The following is a 22187-nucleotide window of genomic DNA, read 5'->3' as shown; positions in this document are numbered from 1 at the left end:
GCGTGTGTGAATGGCAGCTGGCAAATATTTGCGGAGGAGGGAGGCGGCCTGGCGCGGATGGCAAAGGGCGGCGGCGGCCATGGCGCTGGTAATCAACAAGCCGAGACAAAGGGAATAAAACGAACGAATTATAACCCTTAGGGGAAGAGGGAGCAGCCGGTGAAGAAAACAGATGAAAACCTACGAAAAAGCACAATCGGCGGACGACCCCTTGAATAAACAGGCCGGCTGCCGGTGAAGAAAACAAGAATAAATAAGTATTGAACGCAGACCAGGGCGTAACACCTAGAATCCCGTGAGGACGGAGCAAGAGCGCAGCGGGTCACGAGCGCGTCGTACTCAATCCAAATCAAGACTAGACCGGTGAAATTTGAGTAGATCAAGCAGAGAGGTAACAGGGGATTTATTTTAGGCAGAAAGAAGACAAACAAATCCACCGGCTCCAGCGGCAAGCCATTGAAGAGGGGAAAAGAGCTGATCCAAGCGGACTATAAGGAGGGGGAATTATTTTTAGAACCTGCAGCACCGAAGAGGTGGACACCAAGAACCAGGACACCCATGATGTAGCAGCGGGCAGAGAAGCTAGGCTGCAGACGCCTCCACGCCCCGGCGAGCACCTCGTGCGCTAGGGTTGCGATCTACTAACTAGCAAGGGGGAGGGAGAGGGAGGGGGAGGAGCGAGAGGCCAGCGGAGGAATAGAAAAGGAGGAAGCTGGGAGAGACAGGCGGAGAGTATGAGGAAGGAGGCCGGGGGAAAACACTACGCTGAGCACTTGGTTCACACTGGCTCCTACCTCTGTTATTTCTCTGTATGTGGTTATGCTGGCTGCTCGTGGGTTATCAAGCCTGAAGTATTCCACAAATATATTTCGTTTGCCCACGGCGCTGGTAATCAACAAGCCGAGACAAAGGGAATAAAACGAACGAATTATAACCCTTAGGGGAAGAGGGAGCAGCCGGTGAAGAAAACAGATGAAAACCTGCGAAAAAGCACAATCGGCGGACGACACCTTGAATAACCAGGCTGGCTGCCGGTGAAGAAAACAAGAATAAATAAGTATTGAACGCAGACCAGGGCGTAACACCTAGAATCCCGTGAGGACGGAGCAAGAGCGCAGCGGGTCACGAGCGCGTCGTACTCAATCCAAATCAAGACCAGACCGGTGAAATTTGAGTAGATCAAGCAGAGAGGTAACAAGGGATTTATTTTAGGCAGAAAGAAGACAAACAAATCCACCGGCTCCAGCGGGAAGCCATTGAAGAGGGGAAAAGAGCTGATCCAAGCGGATTATAAGGAGGGGGGATTATTTTTAGAACCTGCAGCACCGAAGAGGTGGACACCAAGAACCAGGACACCCATGATGTAGCAGCGGGCAGAGAAGCTAGGCTGCAGACGCCTCCACGCCCCGGCGAGCACCTCGTGAGCTAGGGTTGCGATCTACTAACTAGTAAGGGGGAGGGAGAGGGAGGGGGAGGAGCGAGAGGCCAGCAGAGGAATAGAAAAGGAGGAAGCTGGGAGAGACAGGCGGAGAGTACGAGGAAGGAGGCCGGGGAAAAACACTACGCTGAGCACTCGGTTCACACTGGCTCCTACCTCTGTTATTTCTCCATATGTGGTTATGCTGGCTGCTCGTGGGCTATCAAGCCTGAAGTGTTCCACAAATATATTTCGTTTGCCCACGGCCGCGTACAAGTTTATGCGGGCTAAATTAGGGGAGTAAAGTTATTTAGGTGTGCGTGCGTCTCTCCAAAGTGCACGTGTTTTTTTTAGAGAGAGAGCCTACATTCTATTTCTTTTAGGCAGCCTACAATTCGTGAAATACTTATTTGGGGAGTGAAAAGCAAAAAGTGCAAAAACAAGACAGGAATTATAAGACCATCTACAGCCAGACGTCTCATACCCGTCCGCAGGTCTTCGGACCAAAAAATGTCACCCAATTGGGCACCCCATTTCCGGTCCAAACACCAGGACGGACGGACACTCTCCATATCCAACCCATATCTGGGGGGCATTGGAACGCTAGGACGTGCATGCCACGTCGGATTTGGCCACGCTGGCCCATCCGGCCCCACATAAGTTGGATCCTATCAGCACTTCTCCAAACCCTAGCAGCATTCCACTCCACTCCTCTGAAATCCACTTCCCTCCGCCCACAAGCTCCCGTCTAGCGATCTCCCCACTGTCTCCGGCATGATGGGCAGCGAATCCCAGTCTTACACCTCCCAGATCCGTTGACCAGGAGCTCATCCCACGCGGCCCCGAGGAGGAGATCGTCGTCCGCCTAGCGCTGCAATGCTCCTGGGAGGAGGCAGCCCGACGGCATTGGTTGGACTCGTTCCGCTGGGAATCCGTTGGCGCATGGATCCGGCGCGAGGTGTGTTGCCACTGCCTCACAAAAGGCGTTGCGGTCCGTCTGGCGTCTCAACGCGTTGGCGGATGCGCAACCGCTACATTGGCGCACCAAGGCGGAGGTGAACGCAAGTATGGTGCGATGTGCCCGCCGTGCGAGGCAGCGAGCACGAGAGCTGGCAGCAGCCCTCGCGGCGGACAATGGCGTGGTTGAGTCGCCCTCTCCGGCACCGCGTATGGTATTCATCCCACCAACAAATCCTATTTTTATAATTGTGAACACTGAGCGTGTGTTTTTTCAAGATAAAGAGGGTTTCAAATTGTTCTTGATTTTCAAAGATATTCGCATTTTTAACAAGTTCATGCTTTTAAAAAATACTCAAAATTTTGAAAAGAATGTTCCGATATTTTTTAAATACATTTAAAATTGTTCACAAAATTATTAAAAAAATCATAATTTTGTTTTAAGAATTATGTATTCAAAAAGTGTTCGGCTTCAAAACATGATCCAATTGTAATAAAATAAATAAATATTCAATTAAATAGAAAGGAAAAAAGGAACAATTTGGTTTTCCAAAAAGCAAAAAATAAAACCGATTGACTGACTATTCCATGTACATGCATCACTACTCTTCCATCTTCCATCGGATAAAGGATGTTAGGGTAGCTTCTTCACGTCCACATTCATGCTCCGAAAAGTGGTAACAATATATTCTTATCACCGATGTTTATCAGAACTAGATATGAGAAATGGCGCGTTATGCACACGAATTAAGTTTTGCGATTTTTTTTGCCCGTTGCAACGCACGGGCATTTGTACTAGTCACTTAAAAGTAGGAAAATGCAAAGAGGGAAAGGTGAGGGAGCAGATCCCAACACATATGAGCGTCCGTGATTGCAATCTCTCTAGCGAAACTTTATATCTTTGCTATATATATATATATATATATATATATATATATATATATATATATATATATATAGGTAAAATAGATGGGGCACTTGGGTGCCTGGGCACCTTGATTGTTTTGGAAAGTGCGGTATATTTAATTTGTTTTCCAATTATTCTTCATGCAAGACTTTCCATGTTTACATTTTATTTTTGTTTTCTAAATATTAGGCATGCAAGACTTGCCATACAATAATGTTGATTTGTTTTGAATTGATGCGGATATCTAATACACGTATTTTCGTTTCCTACGGGTATCTAATACCTACAAACGAAATTATATGTATTTGCAGGTGCGTATATATATTCAATAATTTGCTTTTGGAACTATTACATTTTGTTCGTATGTATGTTCCTAATACATATTCAGTATATTGTATGACTAATGTATGATACCAAAGCTATAATATACCCTACGACGATAAAAATACAACATACTGTTGGGGAACGTTGCAGAAAATTAATTTTTTTCCTACGGTTTCACCAAGATCCATCTATGAGTTCATCTAAGCAACGAGTCAAGGGAGTGAGTTTGCATCTACATACCACTTGTAGATCGAGTGCGGAAGCGTTCAAGGGGATGGTGATGATGGAGTCGTACTCGCCGTGATTCAAATCACCGATGACCAAGTGCTGAACGGACAGCACCTCCGCGTTCAACACACGTACGGTACAAACGACGTCTCCTCCGTCTTGATCCAGCAAGGAGGAAGGAGAGGTTGAGGAAGACAGCTCCAATGGCAGCATGACGGCGTGGTGTTGTTGGTGCAGCAGTACTCCGACAGGGCTTCGCCAAGCACGTACGGAGGAGGAGAGGTGTTGGGGAGGGGAGGGGCTGTGCCTTGGCTTGGGTGTTCAGCCCTCCCCTCACCCCTCTATTTATAGGGGAAGGGGCAAGGGGGGGGCGGCCCCTCTAGATGGGATCTAGAGGGGGGGCGGCGGCCAGGGAGGGGGGACTTGCCCCCCAAGCAAGGGAGGCGCCCGCTCTAGGGTTCCCCCCCCAACCCTAGGCGCATGGGCCCAAGGGGGGCGCGCCCAGCCCTCCAGGGGATGGCTCCTGCCCCACGCAGCCCATGTGGCCCCCCCCGGGAGGGGTGGCCCCTCCCGATGGACCCCCGGAACCCTTTCGGTGGCCCCGGTACAATACCGATATGCCCCCGAAACCTTCCGGTGTCCGTATGACAGCTTCCCATATATAAATCTTTACCTTCGGACCATTCCGGAACTCCTCGTGACATCCGGGATCTCATCCGGGACTCCGAACAACATTCGGTAATCACATACAAGTCTTCCTAATAACCCTAGCGTCACCGAACCTTAAGTGTGTAGACCCTACGGGTTCGGGAGACACGCAGACATGACCGAGACGGCTCTCAGGTCAATAACCAACAGCGGGATCTGGATACCCATGTTGGCTCCCACATGCTCCTCGATGATGTCATCGGATGAACCACGATGTCGAGGATTCAAGCAACCCCGTATACTATTCCCTTTGTCAATCGGTACGTTACAAGCCCGAGACTCGATCGTCGGTATCCCAATACCTCGTTCAGTCTCGTTACCGGCAAGTCACTTTACTCGTATGGTCACTTTGAGCTCATTATGATGATGCATTACCGAGTGGGCCCAGAGATACCTCTCCGTCATACGGAATGACAAATCCCAGTCTCGATCCGTGTCAACCCAACAGACACTTTCGGAGATACCTGTAGTGCACCTTTATAGTCACCCAGTTACGTTGTGACGTTTGGTACACCCAAAGCACTCCTACGGTATCCGGGAGTTACACGATCTCATGGTCTAAGGAAGAGATACTTAACATTGAAAAAGCTCTAGCAAAACGAACTACACGATCTTGTGCTATGCTTTGGATTGGATCTTGTCCATCACATCATTCTCCTAATGATGTGATCCCGTTGTCAATGACATCTAATGTCCATAGTCAGGAAACCATGACTATCTGTTGACCAACGAGCTAGTCAACTAGAGGCTCACTAGGGACATGTTATGGTCTATGTATTCACACGTGTATTACGATTTCCGGATAATACAATTATAGCATGAATAAAAGACAATTATCATGAACAAGGAAATATAATAATAATGCTTTTATTATTGCCTCTAGGGCATATTTCCAACAGTCTCCCACTTGCACTAGAGTCAATAATCTAGTTACATTGTGATGAATCGAACACCCATAGAGTTCTGGTGTTGATCTTTTTTTGCTCGTGAGAGAGGTTTAGTCAACGGATCTGCGATATTGAGATCCGTATGCACTTTGCAAATATCTATGTCTCCATCTTGAACATTTTCACGGATGGAGTTGAAACGACGCTTGATGTGCCTGGTCTTCTTGTGAAACCTGGGCTCCTTGGCAAGGGCAATAGCTCCAGTGTTGTCACAAAAGAGTTTGATCGGTCCCGACGCATTGGGTATGACTCCTAGATCGGTGATGAACTCCTTCACCCAAATTGCTTCATGCGCTGCCTCCGAGGCTGCCATGTACTCCGCTTCACATGTAGATCCCGCCACGACGCTCTGCTTGCAGCCGCACCAGCTTACTGCTCCACCATTCAACATATACACGTATCCGGTTTGTGACTTAGAGTCATCCAGATCTGTGTCGAAGCTAGCGTCGACGTAACCCTTTACGACAAGCTCTTCGTCACCTCCATAAATGAGAAACATGTCCTTCGTCCTTTTCAGGTACTTTAGGATATTCTTGACCGCTGTCCAGTGTTCCTTGCCGGGATTACTTCGGTACCTTCCTACCAAACTTACGGCAAGGTTTACATCAGGTCTGGTACACAGCATGGCATACATAATAGATCATATGGCTGAGGCATAGGGGATGACGCTCATCTCTTCTTTATCTTTTGCCGTGGTCGGGCATTGAGCCAAGCTCAATCTCACACCTTGCAATACAGGCAAGAACCCCTTCTTGGACTGATCCATTTTGAACTTCTTCAAAATCTTATCAAGGTATGTGCTTTGTGAAAGACCTATGAGGCGTCTCGATCTATCTCTATAGATCTTGATGCCTAATATATAAGCAGCTTCTCCAAGGTCCTTCATTGAAAAACACTTATTCAAGTAGGCCTTAATGCTGTCCAAGAATTCTATATCATTTCCCATCAAAAGTATGTCATCTACATATAATATGAGAAATACTACAGAGCTCCCACTCACTTTCTTGTAAACGCAGGCTTCTCCATAAGTCTGCATAAACCCAAACGCTTTGATCATTTCATCAAAGCGAATGTTCCAACTCCGAGATGCTTGCACCAGCCCATAAATGGATCGCTGGAGCTTGCATACTTTGTTAGCATTCTTAGGATCGACAAAACCCTCCGGCTGCATCATATACAGTTCTTCCTTAAGATGTCCGTTAAGGAATGCCGTTTTGACGTCCATCTGCCATATCTCATAATCATAGTATGCGGCAATTGCTAACATGATTCGGACGGACTTAAGCTTCACTACGGGAGAGTAAGTCTCATCGTAGTCAATCCCTTGAACTTGCCGATAACCCTTAGCGACAAGTCGAGCTTTGTAGATGGTGACATTACCATCCGCGTCCGTCTTCTTCTTAAAGATCCATTTGTTTTCTATCGCTCGCCGATCATCGGGCAAGTCAGTCAAAGTCCATACTTTGTTTTCATACATGGATTCTATCTCGGATTTCATGGCTTCTAGCCATTTGTTGGAATCTGGGCCCGCCATCGCTTCTTCATATTTCGAAGGTTCACCGTTGTCTAACAACATGATTTCCAGGACAGGGTTGCCGTACCACTCTGGTGCGGAACGTGTCCTTGTGGACCTACGAAGTTCAGTAGCAACTTGATCCGAAGTACCTTGATCATCATCATTATTTTCCTCTTCAGTTGGTGTAGGCATCACAGGAACATTTTCCTGAGCTGCAATACTTTCCCGTTCAAGAGGTAGTACTTCATCGAGTTCTACTTTCCTCCCACTTACTTCTTTCGAGAGAAACTCTTTTTCCAGAAAGGATCCGTTCTTGGCAACAAAGATTTTGCCCTCGGATCTTAAGTAGAAGGTATACCCAATGGTTTCTTTAGGGTATCCTATGAAGACGCATTTTTCCGACTTGGGTTCGAGCTTTTCAGGTTGAAGTTTCTTGACATAAGCATCGCATCCCCAAACTTTTAGAAACGACAGCTTAGGTTTGTTCCCAAACCATAATTCATACGGTGTCGTCTCAACGGATTTAGACGGTGCCCTATTTAAAGTGAATGTAGCTGTCTCTAGAGCGTATCCCCAAAATGATAGCGGTAAATCGGTAAGAGACATCATAGACCGCACCATATCCAATAGAGTGCGATTACGACGTTCGGACACACCATTTCACTGAGGTGTTCCAGGCGGCGTGAGTTGTGAAACGATTCCACTTTTTCTTAAGTGTGTACCAAATTCGTGACTTAAATATTCTCCTCCACGATCCGATCGTAAGAATTTTATCTTTCGGTCACGTTGATTCTCTACTTCATTCTGAAATTCCTTGAACTTTTCAAAAGTCTCAGACTTGTGTTTCATTAAGTAGACATACCCATATCTACTCAAGTCATCAGTGAGAGTGAGAACATAACGATATCCTCCGCGAGCCTCAACGCTCATTGGACCGCACATATCGGTATGTATGATTTCCAACAAGTTGGTTGCTCGCTCCATTGTTTCGGAGAACGGAGTCTTGGTCATTTTGCCCATGAGGCATGGTTCGCATGTGTCAAATGATTCATAATCGAGAGACTCTAAAAGTCCATCAGCCGGAGCTTCTTCATGCGCTTGACACCAATGTGACCAAGGCGGCAGTGCCACAAGTATGTGGGACTATCGTTATCAACTTTTCATCTTTTGGTATTCACGCTATGAATATGTGTAACACTACGTTCGAGATTCATTAAGAATAAACCATTGACCATCGGGGCATGACCATAAAACATATCTCTCATATAAATAGAACAACCATTATTCTCGGATTTAAATGAGTAGCCATCTCGTATCATACGAGATCCAGATACAATGTTCATGCTCAAACTTGGCACCAAATAACAATTATTAAGGTTCAAAACTAATCCCGTAGGTAAATGTAGAGGTAGCGTGCCGACGGTGATCACATCGACCCTGGAACCATTCCCGACGCGCATCGTCACCTCGTCCTTCGCCAGTCTCCGCTTATTCCGCAGCTCCTGCTGTGAGTTACAAATATGAGCAACGACATCGGTATCAAATACCCAGGAGTTACTACGAGTACTGGTAAGGTACACATCAATTACATGTATATCAAATATACCTTTGGTGTTGCCGACCTTCTTATCCGCTAAGTATTTGGGGCAGTTCCGCTTCCAGTGACCCTTCCCCTTGCAATAAAAGCACTCAGTCTCAGGCTTGGGTCCATTCTTTGACTTCTTCCCGGCAACTGGCTTACCGAGCGCGGCAACATCTTTGCCGTCCTTCTTGAAGTTCTTCTTACCCTTGCCCTTCTTGAACTTAGTGGTCTTATTGATCATCAACACTTGATGTTCTTTCTTGATTTCAACCTCTGCTGACTTCAGCATTGAAAATACTTCAGGAATGGTCTTCACCATCCCCTGCATATTGTAGTCATCACAAAGCTCTTGTAGCTTGGTGGGAGCGACTGAAGGATTCTGTCAATGACCGCCTCATCCGGGAGGTTAATATCCAGCTGGGACAGGCGGTTGTGCAACCCAGACATTTTGAGTATGTGCTTACTGACAGAACTATTTTCCTCCATCTTACAACTATAGAACTTGTCGGAGACTTCATATCTCTCGACCCGGACATGAGCTTGGAAAACTAGTTTCAGCTCCTCGAAAATCTCATATGCTCCGTGTTGCTCAAAACGCTTTTGGAGCCCCGGTTCTAAGCTGTAAAGCATGCTGCACTGAACGAGGGAGTAATCATCAGCACGAGACTGCCAAGCATTCATAATGTCTTGGTTCTCTGGGACGGGAGCGTCACCTAGCGGTCCTTCTAGGACATATTGTTTCCTGGCAGCTATGAGGATGATCCTCAGGTTCCGGACCCAGTCTGAATAGTTGCTGCCATCATCTTTCAGCTTGGTTTTCTCTAGGAACGCGTTGAAGTTCATGTTGACATGAGCGTTGGCCATTTGATCTACAAGACATATTTTGCAAAGGTTTTAGACTAAGTTCATGATAATTAAGTTCATCTAATCAAATTAATATAATGAACTCCCACTTAGATTAGACATCCCTCTAGTCATCTAAGTGTTACACGATCCGAGTCGACTAGGCCGTGTCCGATCATCACGTGAGACGGACTAGTCATCGTCGGTGAACATTCTCATGCTGATCGTATCTTCCATACGACTTGTGTTCGACCTTTCGGTCTCCGTGTTCCGAGGCCATGTCTATACATGCTAGGCTCGTCAAGTTAACCCTAAGTGTTTTGCATGTGTAAAACTGTCTTACACCCGTTGTATGTGAACGTAAGGATCTATCACACCCGATCATCACATGGTGCTTCGAAACGACGAACTTTAGCAACGGTGCACAGTTAGGGGAGAACACTTCTTGAAATTTTTGTAAGGGATCATCTTATTTACTATCGTCGTTCTAAGTAAACAAGATGTATAAACATAATAAACATCACATGCAATTATATAATAGTGACATGATATGGCTAATATCATATAGCTCCTTCGATCTCCATCTTCGGGGCTCCATGATCATCTTCGTCACCGGCATGACACCATGATCTCCATCATCGTGTCTTCATGAAGTTGTCACGCCAACGACTGCTTCTACTTGTATGGCTAACGCGTTTAGCAACAAAGTAAAGTAATTTACATGGCGTTCTTCAATGACACGCAGGTCATACAAAAATAAAGACAACTCCTATGGCTCCTGCCGGTTGTCATACTCATCGACATGCAAGTCGTGATTCCTATTACAAGAACATGATCTCATACATCACAATATATCATTCATCATTCATCACAACTTCTGGCCATATCGCATCACATGACAATTGCTGCAAAAACAAGTTAGACGTCCTCTAATTGTTGTTGCATCTTTTACGTGGCTGCAATTGGGTTCTAGCAAGAATGTTTTCTTATCTACGAATAACCACAACGTGATCTTGTCAACTTCTATTTACCCTTCATAAGGACCCTTTTCATCGAATCCGCTTCAACTAAAGTGGGAGAGACAGACAACCGCCAGCCACCTTATGCAACTAGTGCATGTCAGTCGGTGGAACCGGTCTCACGTAAGCGTACGTGTAAGGTTGGTCCGGGCCGCTTCATCCCACGATACCGTTGAAGCAAGATAAGACTAGTAGCGGCAAGCAAGTTGACAAGATCTACGCCCACAACAAAATTGTGTTCTACTCATGCAATAGAGAACTACGCATAGACCTAGCTCATGATGCCACTGTTGGGGAACGTTGCAGAAAATTAAAATTTTTCCTACGGTTTCACCAAGATCCATCTATGAGTTCATCTAAGAAACGAGTCAAGGGAGTGAGTTTGCATCTACATACCACTTGTAGATCGAGTGCGGAAGCGTTCAAGGGGATGGTGATGATGGAGTCGTACTCGCCGTGATTCAGATCACCGATGACCAAGTGCTGAACGGACAGCACCTCCGCGTTCAACACACGTACGGTACGGACGACGTCTCCTCCGTCTTGATCCAACAAGGAGGAAGGAGAGGTTGAGGAAGATAGCTCCAACGGCAGCACGACGGCGTGGTGTTGTTGGTGCAGCAGTACTCCGACAGGGCTTCGTCAAGCACGTACGGAGGAGGAGAGGTGTTGGGGAGGGGAGGGGCTGTGCCTTGGCTTGGGTGTTCAGCCCTCCCCTCACCCCTCTATTTATAGGGGAAGGGGCAAGGGGGGCTGGCCCCTCTAGATGGGATCTAGAGGGGGGGCGGCGGCCAGGGAGGGGGGACTTGCCCCCCAAGCAAGGGGGGCGCCCCCTCTAGGGTTCCCCCCCCCAACCCTAGGCGCATGGGCCCAAGGGGGGGGCACCCAGCCCTCCAAGGGCTGGCTCCTGCCCCACGCAGCCCATGTGGACCCCCCCGGAGGGGTGGCCCCTCCCGGTGGACCCCCGGAACCCTTCCGGTGGCCCCGGTACAATACCGATATGCCCCCGAAACCTTCCGGTGTCCGTATGGCAGCTTCTCATATATAAATCTTTACCTTCGGACCATTCCGAAACTCCTCGTGACGTCCGGGATCTCATCCGGGACTCCGAACAACATTCAGTAATCACATACAAGTCTTCCTAATAACCCTAGCGCCACCGAACCTTAAGTGTGTAGACCCTACGGGTTCGAGAGACACGCAGACATGACCGAGACGGCTCTCAGGTCAATAACCAACAGTGGGATCTGGATACCCATGTTGGCTCCCACATGCTCCTCAATGATGTCATCGGATGAACCACGATGTCGAGGATTCAAGCAACCCCGTATACTATTCCTTTTGTCAATCGATACGTTACAAGCCCGAGGCTCGATCGTCGGTATCCCAATACCTCGTTCAGTCTCGTTACCGACAAGTCACTTTACTCGTACCGTAATGCATGATCCCGTGACCAAACACTTGGTCACTTTGAGCTCATTATGATGATGCATTATCGAGTGGGCCCAGAGATACCTCTCCGTCATACGGAGTGACAAATCCCAGTCACGATCCGTGTCAACCCAATAGACACTTTCGGAGATACCTGTAGTGCACCTTTATAGTCACCCAGTTACGTTGTGACGTTTGGTACACCCAAAGCACTCCTACGGTATCCGGGAGTTACACGATCTCATGGTCTAAGGAAGAGATACTTAACATTGAAAAAGCTCTAGCAAAACCAACTACACGATCTTGTGCTATGCTTTGGATTGGGTCTTGTCCATCACATCATTCTTCTAATGATGTGATCTCATTGTCAATGACATCTAATGTCCATAGTCAGGAAACCATGACTATCTGTTGACCAACGAGCTAGTCAACTAGAGGCTCACTAGGGACATGTTATGGTCTATGTATTCACACGTGTATTACGATTTCCGGATAATACAATTATAGCATGAATAAAAGACAATTATCATGAACAAGGAAATATAATAATAATGCTTTTATTATTGCCTCTAGGGCATATTTCCAACACATACCTCCTATTTTGTATACCTAGTTTATCGTATACCGTAATCTTCAAATTGTACGTACATACCTATTAGGTATACATTGGATATACCTATGATATCGTATACCCAATGGATGTTCGTATGTATGTTTCTAATGAATTAATTTTCAAGGCATATGGCATTTAGATAAACATTAAGACCGAGTCGTACCGAACGTCCCATTGGGTATACCCATAATATCATATACTCAATATGTCATATACCTAAAGTAAAAAAAAGCATGTTTCACGGATGAGTACAACATACCTCTTACTAATACACGTATGAAAAATGTCTCCATACACATTAATTTTGGATTTGTGCCTCTCAAATAAATAGCTTTCAAATATGCAACGTTGCCATACGTGGCATTCTCTTTCCTATTTGTTACTACTACATAATTATTGTCTTGCATGCTACTAATGGTCATATTTATGATAGGTATTCTGCCATAATTATTTCCAAATCAGTCAATTATAATGTAATACGTGAACACGCATCTAAATGTAATCGAGCAGTCGAAAGGCAAGGAGTCTGGACAACTAGGTGTCCCAAACTGTATATATATATATATATATATATATATATATATATATATATATATATATATATATATATATATATATATATATATGTAGAGGTAAAATTGTGTCTATCATATATATATACTACAAGAAAAGCATATATTTGATTCTCCTGAAATCATAAATTTGCTTCCGCGAGAAGCGTGACTATGCTTCTTAGAAAAAAACTATGTGCTTCCCCAAGAAGCACCTATTCCCTTCCGAGATTGTGCTTCTCAAAAAAGAAAAAGAAAATCTATGCTTTCACGAGATTTGCTTTTGCGGGAAGCACAATTGTGTTTCTCCGGAAAAGAATACAAGCATAGTTGTGTTTCTCTGTAAAAACATTATATGCTTTTGAGAGAAGCATAATTTTGTTAACATGAGAAAGCACAACTGGTGCTCCTAAAAAATGAAAAATCACAACTGTTCTTCTGAGCTTGGTTTTCCTGTATTTTTATTTTTGCGCTAATCGGTTTTTTTGGTTTTCGTTTCTTATGTTGTTTTTCTTACTTGTTCTTTTGGGTTTTGCCGATTTCTGGTTTTTGTGAAAAATAGTTCGTCGGAACCTATTAACATGAGATCTATTTTTTAAGATCCTAACGTGAGAAATCCAACGGTGAAGGTGATTCAGAATTTGAACACACAGATCGAGAGATAAAACATTTTGAATAAATGAATCTATGAAAGAAAGAAATCACACAAGTTACGAGAAGTGATTTACATGCAGTGCACCACTTGTCAACACCGAAGAAGGTGGAGGTGACCTTTGCAAAAGACCCTCAACTAATGATTTAGTTTATACACATCAAACACAAGGCCTTTAGGTTTCAAAAATGAATACACCACCCCTCAAATACTCGGCCTTCAAACCTTGGGCCTGCCCCTGATTGTCAGTCCAATGAGCATGTATATATCATTGATTGTCAGTCTAAGCCCATGTATATATCATTTTCTATATTTCCTGGTCATAGATCACTCCCAAACACTTATAGGCCTGCTCAAACGGAAGTGGAGTTTCTACACCCAGAAGCAAATGCTCCTAGTTGAAATAAAAAAAATTCAAACAAAAGTTAAAAAAATCTGAATTTTTTGTGTGGCATACTTATATAAATATTTGTTGTGCATGTAAAATTTCATCACGAAATCACATTGGTGAAAGGTGTGGTAAAAAAAACAAAATCGATACTCTGAAAATGTTACTTACAAAAGCATTTTGAAGCTTTGATTTTGTTTTTTTCGGCACGACTTTCATGAATGTGATTTCGTGATAAATTTTTTCATGCACAAGAAACACTCGTGAAAGTATGTCATAAAAAAAATTCAGAATTTTTTGATTTTTTTTTGATTTTACTGTTCACACCAGGAGCATTTGCTCCTGGATGTAGAATGGTACTTTCGTGCTCAAACACAATGTTTCTAGCGCTGGCTTTGTTCCTCGATTGCTGGCTCAAAAGAAAAAGGTTTCTGTTTTTTTTCTTTGGTTCGCTCGATTTCGTCGGGTCTCAATTGAGTGGCCACAACTGACTATTGATCAGGGCCTATGTTGACCATTGACTTTAAAAAAAACGTGAAAATAAAAAGGTTCGTGTTTTTTTTAAAGTTTAGGAATCTGGAAAGTCAACATATTTAATATATTTTTACAAAATTTGAAAAAAAAAATCATGGATTCAAAGTTCAGGAAATAAAAATGTTCACGAATCTAGGAAAGTTCACTAATTCAAAAAGTTCATAAAAACTGAGACAAAGTACATGAAATTGTAAATAGTTCATGGATTTGAAAAAAAATCACAAATTAAAAAAGGTTCATTGATTTCGGAAAATGTTCACTGGTTCAAAACAAATTCAACACAAAAAATGTTCACATATTTGATTAAAAAATTTATAAAATTTTAAAAAAAACCATGAATTTTAAAAGAACATTCACAAATAAAAAAATCACAAAATTTAAACAAGTTAATGAATTAAAAATGTTCGTTAAATACAAAAAATGCAAATTTAGAAAAGTTCACGAAAACCAATAAAAAAAAGTTCAAGTATTTAGAAAAAGAAAAGGAAAAGGAACAAAACCAATAAAAAGGGAAAAAGGCCTGGAAGGCTTCGGAAAACCAGCAACCGGTCCATTGAGTACCTTTAAATGAGTCGGCCCAAGGAGAATCGAGGTTTTGAAAACGTCTGTAAGAGTATCTACAGAGTATCTACAGCCGAACGTCTCAAACCATCTCTCATATGTTCACGGACGCGTCTAGTTACTGACCGGATAAAAGAAAAGAGAACTAATCGAACAAATGAGAGAAAAAAATCGAACAAATGAGAGAAAAAAAATGTGACCCAACCTGACCCATCATATCATTCCTATACACTCCTGGGCTGTTCGCGAACTCTCATATTCATATTAAATATAGAGAGGATATGAGGGCTCGCAGACATGCCCACTGCGGACCACTTTTTCTCTTATTTTTTTATTTTTTATTTTTTCTGTCTTCATCTTCGTCAATCACGTGCAAGTGACCAGGCATATGAGGAGAAAAATAAAAATGGTGGCTGCGCGGACGGACAAATAGGGGCTCAAAACGAACATGCCTGATCACTGACCGGGCACGTCCGCGAACGTTTAAAATGTCATATTTGCTATGTCCGGCTGTAGATGCTCTATGCTAAAGACGTCGAATAGAAATTGGTATGAAATGTATCACTCATATGAGATGTTGGATAGGAATTGGTAGGAAATGTATCCCTCATATGAGATTCTATTTCGCCTGATAGAATGCTTCCCGAGACAGAGATGATGCCATAACTTCCCTGCATACCGTCGCCTCTGTTCCCCTTCTCTTCCCAATCTTACCTTTGACAGAGATGATGCCATAACTTCCCTGCATACCGTCGCCTCTGTTCCCCTTCTCTTCCCAATCTTACCTTTGACGGCGGCTAGAGGAATGGAGACCTATTTGTCTCTTTTGCAAGTGTTTTTTCCTCGACGTCGCCGAGGTGGTGACGATGATGACTAGTTTGAATAATACTTCACGACATCTACTTCGGATCGGAGATGATTCATGAATTTAATTTATATTTAAACTAAAACCATGACACTTATTTTTGACTGAGACTAGGGGATAGGATAAAAAACATCTATTTCTTATCCATGATGCAGTGAAGATCCTAAAGTTACACACTCTTAGAATGAGTGAGGGAGATTTTATTGCTTGACACTATGAAAATAGTGGTTTATTTTTTATGAAGAGTGCATATAGACTGGCTCTGGATCAATCAATTTAGGCAATTCTAATGATGTCATAAATGGGGATAGAAGTCTCTGGAATATATTTGGAATGCTAATGTTCCTTGAAAAATTAGAATTTTTGACTGAAGAGCTGCTTCTGATAGTCTGGCGGTTCAAGTCAACAAGGTCAAACATCATCAAACTATTCTAGGTACATGCTCAATCTATGGTACTGGAAATGAATGTACTTTCCACGCGTTGGTGGGTTATCCCAAGGCTCGTGCATTTCATATGGCACTGAAGGAAGTGTGGAATTTACCATGAAGAGATTTTCAACTATTGACTGGAATGGTTCTTATTTTATTAGATCAATTAAATTCGTCTGCACGAGCAAACTATTTTCGTGTTCTGAAGAGTTTAGCATCTGAGAAATGGTTTGATCTTTGGTAAGGAAACGGAATCCATCTTAGACTTAATGAGCTTCGTAAAACTTTATTGAGCATCTTTCTCATCTTGTCATGCTAAATTGCATGCAATAAAGGTAAAGTAAAGCTAAGCAGAGGTGGAATTTCAGCCGACCATTAATATTGAGAGAAAGGTTATTCATTGGCAGCCCCCACCTCATAGGTCTACAAGATTAATACCGATTATATAGGAGGTTGCTATAGTGTCAGAAAGCGAAACTTAGAGCGTTTCTGTCGGGCCTGTATATTGGAATGACACTAGACGTATTCGTCATTTTAAAAATAGTGTCAGGAAGCGAAACTTAGAGCGTCTTAGAGCGTCCCTGCCGGGCCTGTATATTGAAATGACACTAGACGTATCTATTATTTTAAAAATTGATTGCTCCGTTGTGCCCTTTGTGCTTGGAAGAAATTGTATGAACATGTCATCCCTTGTTGATTTAAAGGAGGATGTCGTAAATATCTCAAAGATGCTGTTGAATTTGCATATTTCAAAGATCAACAGGGCAAATTTGGTGGCTCCCGAGATAAGTTTAGTTTTGATAATAGATCTGATGATTTTCTTTTTCATTCTGTTCCGCTCTGTGTGGCGGAGTTTGTAATAAATGATTGTACGGACATTTTAAGTTGATTAATACATGATGGAGTTTTTTTCTAAGAAAAGACAATGACACTTATTTTATTTTGGATAGGAGGAAACATTACATAAGAAGCATTTTTCAGAAAAGAGAAGATCGGAGGGAGCATTACATAAAGAGCATTTTCCGAAAAGAGGAGTCAAGTTGATCGATACTATTACACAGCACTCGGGGTGACCAAAACAGCTACTCTACTTCACATCGACGAACAAATAGTAGGTACAGCCACGGCGAAGCCTTGCAAATACTGCGACAACAAAAACCTCGCTTTATTAAACACACGCTGAGAGTCGGAGAGACGAACCTCCCAGATTACATGACACAGCTTGACAAGCCTACGGCGGTACCTCGTGACAGATCACCACCGAAGAGGAAGATGCTGCGGTCGATTAGATGGGGATTGCGCCGGTGACGCGAGGGTACACGACCCTGGCCGGGTGACCCATGATGCGGCGGCCCTTGCGGTGGCGGAAAAGGTACACGGCGGCGCCCAGCGGCCACTCCACCACCCCGGCCACGACGAGCGCCACGAATCCCAGCGTCGGGCCGACCACCTTGCACCGGCACGGGTTGCTTCTTGTCCCGCACTGCACGCAGATCGGCACGAACGCCATTGTTGTTACTGAACCAGCCTCCGCTAGAGCTGTCAGATAGAATGCTTGTGTTCGAAGTTTGATGGATGGATCGATGCGCTAGAAATTGATGGTCCGCTACTCCGCTTGCTAATCGTTGTGATGTGGTCGGTCTCTCGCATCTCGGGCATATATATAACGTCGTTGCGTTGGGAACGGGTGGTGCGACTGCCGGCACGCGTGGCGCTAGCAGCATGGTTGCAAAAAGTTAGCGGTGACTCCGCTTGCTGGATCACTTCCACGTTGCACGGGACTCTGCTCACGTGTGTTCAGTTGTTCTTAGAGTTCTCTGGAACTTTCTCAACAAACGGAAGATGCACAAGCAATGATGGGACACGTAATTGCGCGTCAGATATATTTTATGTATAATAACACGATCTCCTCAGCACTAGTTTGTGAAAGAAAATTTAGCTCCAGTTTGTGAATTGACACTAGTGCGCATGCCGTCATCTCTGATGATAATAGATGATAGTGAAACCCGATCCATCTTGGTACAGGAAAAAACGTGTAGTGCACATGCCGTCAGACCATCAGAAAAAGTATTAATAGTTGACATTTGAAACTGAAATTGCTTTTGGAGGCCGAGCTTCATGAAAGCCTCTAAACGCAAAATGCAAAATTCATTAAAGTTCATATTTTTACATTTTAAAAAATTCTGAAAAAATACCGGCATACATGATGGCATAATACATAAGTGTGTAAATTTTCAGGATTGAATACGTTGAGATGAGGGTTGTGCAAAAAAAAAGGCTTTTAAATGCATGATACTACCATGAATTTGTCTTTTTATACAGGTTGCCGCTTCATTGTATTTTATTCTGAAATTCCAGACACATACACCTCACATCCTTGTTTACTTGTATAATGTTTTTTTCAAAAATTTGGCCTCTATGAAGGCCGAGATCCAAAATGTCATTCTATATGTATACATTACATAGTAAAATAATTTTACTAGTAAAATATGTGCATATCTTAGATAACCAAGTATATACTAATGAAAATTACCGTACAATGATTGTTCTACAGTCTGGTGCTTCAATCATGTAGATATGCAAGTTTGGAGTTGTATATCTATAATGTGGCTTCAATCATGTAGATACTGCAGCTTTATTCATTTACACTGGACAAAGACATTACAATGATCAATGAGTGAAGTGCATCATAGGTCCTCGAACTATTTCAGAGGTGTCACATAGGTCCTCGAACTATGAAAGTCGTCATCTAGGTCCTCAAGGTGCAATATGTGTGCCATTCTGGTCCTCAAACTATTTCGAAGGTGTCACGTAGGTCCTTGAACTATTTCAGAGGTGTCACATATACACACACTTATTACACTTCAAGGATTTCTGAGGACCTATATGGCACTTTTCATAGTTTAAGGACCTATGTGACACCTTAAAAATAGTTCAAGGACCTAGGATGCACTTCACTCATGACCAATTTACAGACACAGGAGGACATCAACCATTTATTCCATAGACCACTCTCCTATGAAGCTTATACCCAATTAAATATGGTGCTACAGATGATTAACAACAGAGTGGCAACTGAAAATAAGGATCAATGGACATATTCTTGGTCTTCTCCTCAGTACTCCTCAAGGAAAATGTATCAACTGCTCATGGGAAATAGCTCAGCTCACATCATCTTCAAAAATCTTTGGAGTATTGCATGTAGATTGATGCACAAGATCATCTACTGGCTTTTGCTATAGGACAGACTCAACACCAGGAATCTATTGCACAGGAAAAGCATGTTCTTACAAGATTATAACTGTGCCCTATGCTTAGAGGGTACTGAGGAAACTCTTGTCCATCTCTTCTGAAACTATCCTTTCTCTCTCCTTTGCTGGGATCATCTAACCCCCAATAAACACAGAGGCATTTCTACTTATGATGAGATCCTGCTGACGGTAGGGCATCTTTCTCAGGAAATTGCACTAGACATTGTGGTAATGGGCTGTTGGAGTATATGGTCAGTCAGGAATGACAAGATTTTCAGATCGGCTGCTCCACATTTGAACACTTGGAAACACTACCTTAAAGAAGGACTCTGGGCATTTCAACTCAGGGCAAAGCAGAGTAGAGCGGAGCAACATACTAGTTGGATAGAACATCACCTATAACTTGATCATGAATTTATTCCCCCGAACTGGTGTGGGCTAGTTTTGTATTGTTTGTTCTTTTGTAAATATTTATTAATGAAAATATCGTAGAACAATTGTTCTACTGTCTCGGCTAAAAAAAAACAGCCTTGCACATAAGCTCTCTCGATTCTCTGGCCAATTACACAAAACAGGAATTGCAGATATAATCGTGGGCCTGATTTTATAAATGAGAATGGTGCTTGGATGAAAGAACAACTTGAGGAGTTTTTCTGACCTATGGATGTTATACAGATACTTAAAATCAGAACCTCGCCGTAGCGCGAGACGATTTTTTGGCTTGGCACCCGCGACGGCCGGGGTTGTCTATTGTACGTAGTGCGTATCGGCTGGCGACACTACAACATGATGATGAGTTTGCAGAGGGTGTGACTAGTGCGCATCCGGAGGGAGAGAGAGGCTGCTATGGAAGTTTATATGGCAAGCGAAGGTCCCACAAAAGATTAAAATTTGAGCATGGAAGGTGGAGTCAGGAGCTATTTACCAACAGCAAAAAATAAAGTACGACATCACATGCCCACGTGGGCTACTTGTCCCATCTGCGGAAGGGAAGAGGAAGGGTCACACCATGCACTAGTTGCATGCATACGGCCGCGCTATGGGATGACATGGCCAAGTTCTAGCATGTGCCACGCAAAGAGGAGGTGGTGGAATCTGGGAATGATTGGTTGTTTCTGCTGCTACTATCGAGTTGCTGAGATATGCTCATTATGTTGGTATGGAGAGTTTGGCAGGCCCGGTTTTTTATATCGCTCATGGAAAGGAGGCCACGCCTGTGGCTGCATGTGGGGATTTTCCTATGAGTTATAGCTAGATCAAAAATACTCTAGAGAAGATATGCTAAAAGGAAAGATAAAGATGTCAGTGATGGACAATGAAGAGTGTTCGAAGCATCACCCACCGACCCGGGTACTTCCGTGGCCTGCACCCCCATGAAGCTGCGCGACACTCTTGGTGTATGGGTCATTTCGTGAGGAGGATGGTACGGCGGCAGCTAGGATGATTCTACAGATACACGACAGCTCGGTCATCTTTGCTGCATACCGCTATCTGTTCGATTATAACGACGCACCGGAGGCGGGGAGCCATGCTATTATGATCGGTTTGGTGCTTGCTCGTCAACATACGGAGCTACCGGTCATGGTTCAGTTTGATTCGTCGACTGCCCTTTCTTGTATTTCCGATTCTAGTTTAGATCATTAGGCTTATGTTCACTCAGTAGCCGAGATTAAGTCCTTAATAATTGATAGAGTGTTTATTCCACAGAAACTACATAGGTCTCATAATAGTGTTGCAAATTGTCTAGTAAGCTATAGTCGCTTTGAGCGAGCCACACTCGAAAGAGGAACCCCCTGTGTTGAGGAACTCTTGCCGAGGGATTGTAGACCTACCATAATGGAATACACTACTATTGATCTCGCAAAAAAATTGTGGCTGTAAATTTAATTTTTGTAGCCCATCCTTATTATAGCTATAAAATATTTGAGGATTGCATGTCACAATACTACATGACAAAGGAAAGCCTTATGGAGTAGGCCCGTAATGACACATGACCCAACTCCTAGGCTCATAGACCCTATGGTCTAATTAGCTGCAATAAAGAAGAGTCGTAACCAATTGAAGTGGTGCTACCAATCACACATTATTCTTCAGTCAAGAAGGATCCGTCAGTGGAACAATGCTCCTCATTCAGTCTCAAGACATCAGTCAGACCAATAACAAGTCAGTTGATGGACGTTACAAGATGCATCTTCCACGACCACAATGATTCATCAACTAATGGTGTTACCTTTGAAATAAAAAATGGCGTTACTCATACGTCTCCAACGTATCTATAATTTATGAAGTATTCATGCCATGTTTACAACAATTTTATATGGTTTTGGTATGATTTACATGGAACTAACCCGGACTGACGTTGTTTTCAGCAGAACTACCTGGTGTTGGTTTTTGTGCAGAAACCAACGTTCTTCAAATGCAGCGAAACTTTTTGATGATTTTTTGGGAAGAAAAGAGGTACTA

The 22187-nt window shown here is 43.5% G+C and overlaps 1 protein-coding gene across 1 annotated transcript; it reads right to left on the bottom strand.

Annotated features, from left to right (window-relative positions):
- Positions 1–17472: 17472 nt before the first annotated feature.
- Positions 17473–18101, bottom strand: LOC119281353. Its single transcript, XM_037561879.1, has one exon. It carries the CDS (start codon positions 17981–17983, stop codon positions 17759–17761), a length of 225 nt encoding a protein of 74 aa, XP_037417776.1. The 5' UTR covers positions 17984–18101; the 3' UTR covers positions 17473–17758.
- Between the last annotated feature and the right edge of the window lie 4086 nt (positions 18102–22187).

The sequence above is a fragment of the Triticum dicoccoides genome, chromosome 3B (assembly GCF_002162155.2).
Source record: "Triticum dicoccoides isolate Atlit2015 ecotype Zavitan chromosome 3B, WEW_v2.0, whole genome shotgun sequence".
Lineage (NCBI taxonomy): Eukaryota > Viridiplantae > Streptophyta > Magnoliopsida > Poales > Poaceae > Triticum > Triticum dicoccoides.
This window is presented reverse-complemented; position numbering and strand designations above follow the sequence as displayed.

Excerpts from the sequence above, each read along its gene's own strand:
- LOC119281353 (XM_037561879.1), bottom strand. The coding sequence starts at position 17,983 with ATGGCGTTCGTGCCGATCTGCGTGCAGTGCGGGACAAGAAGCAACCCG.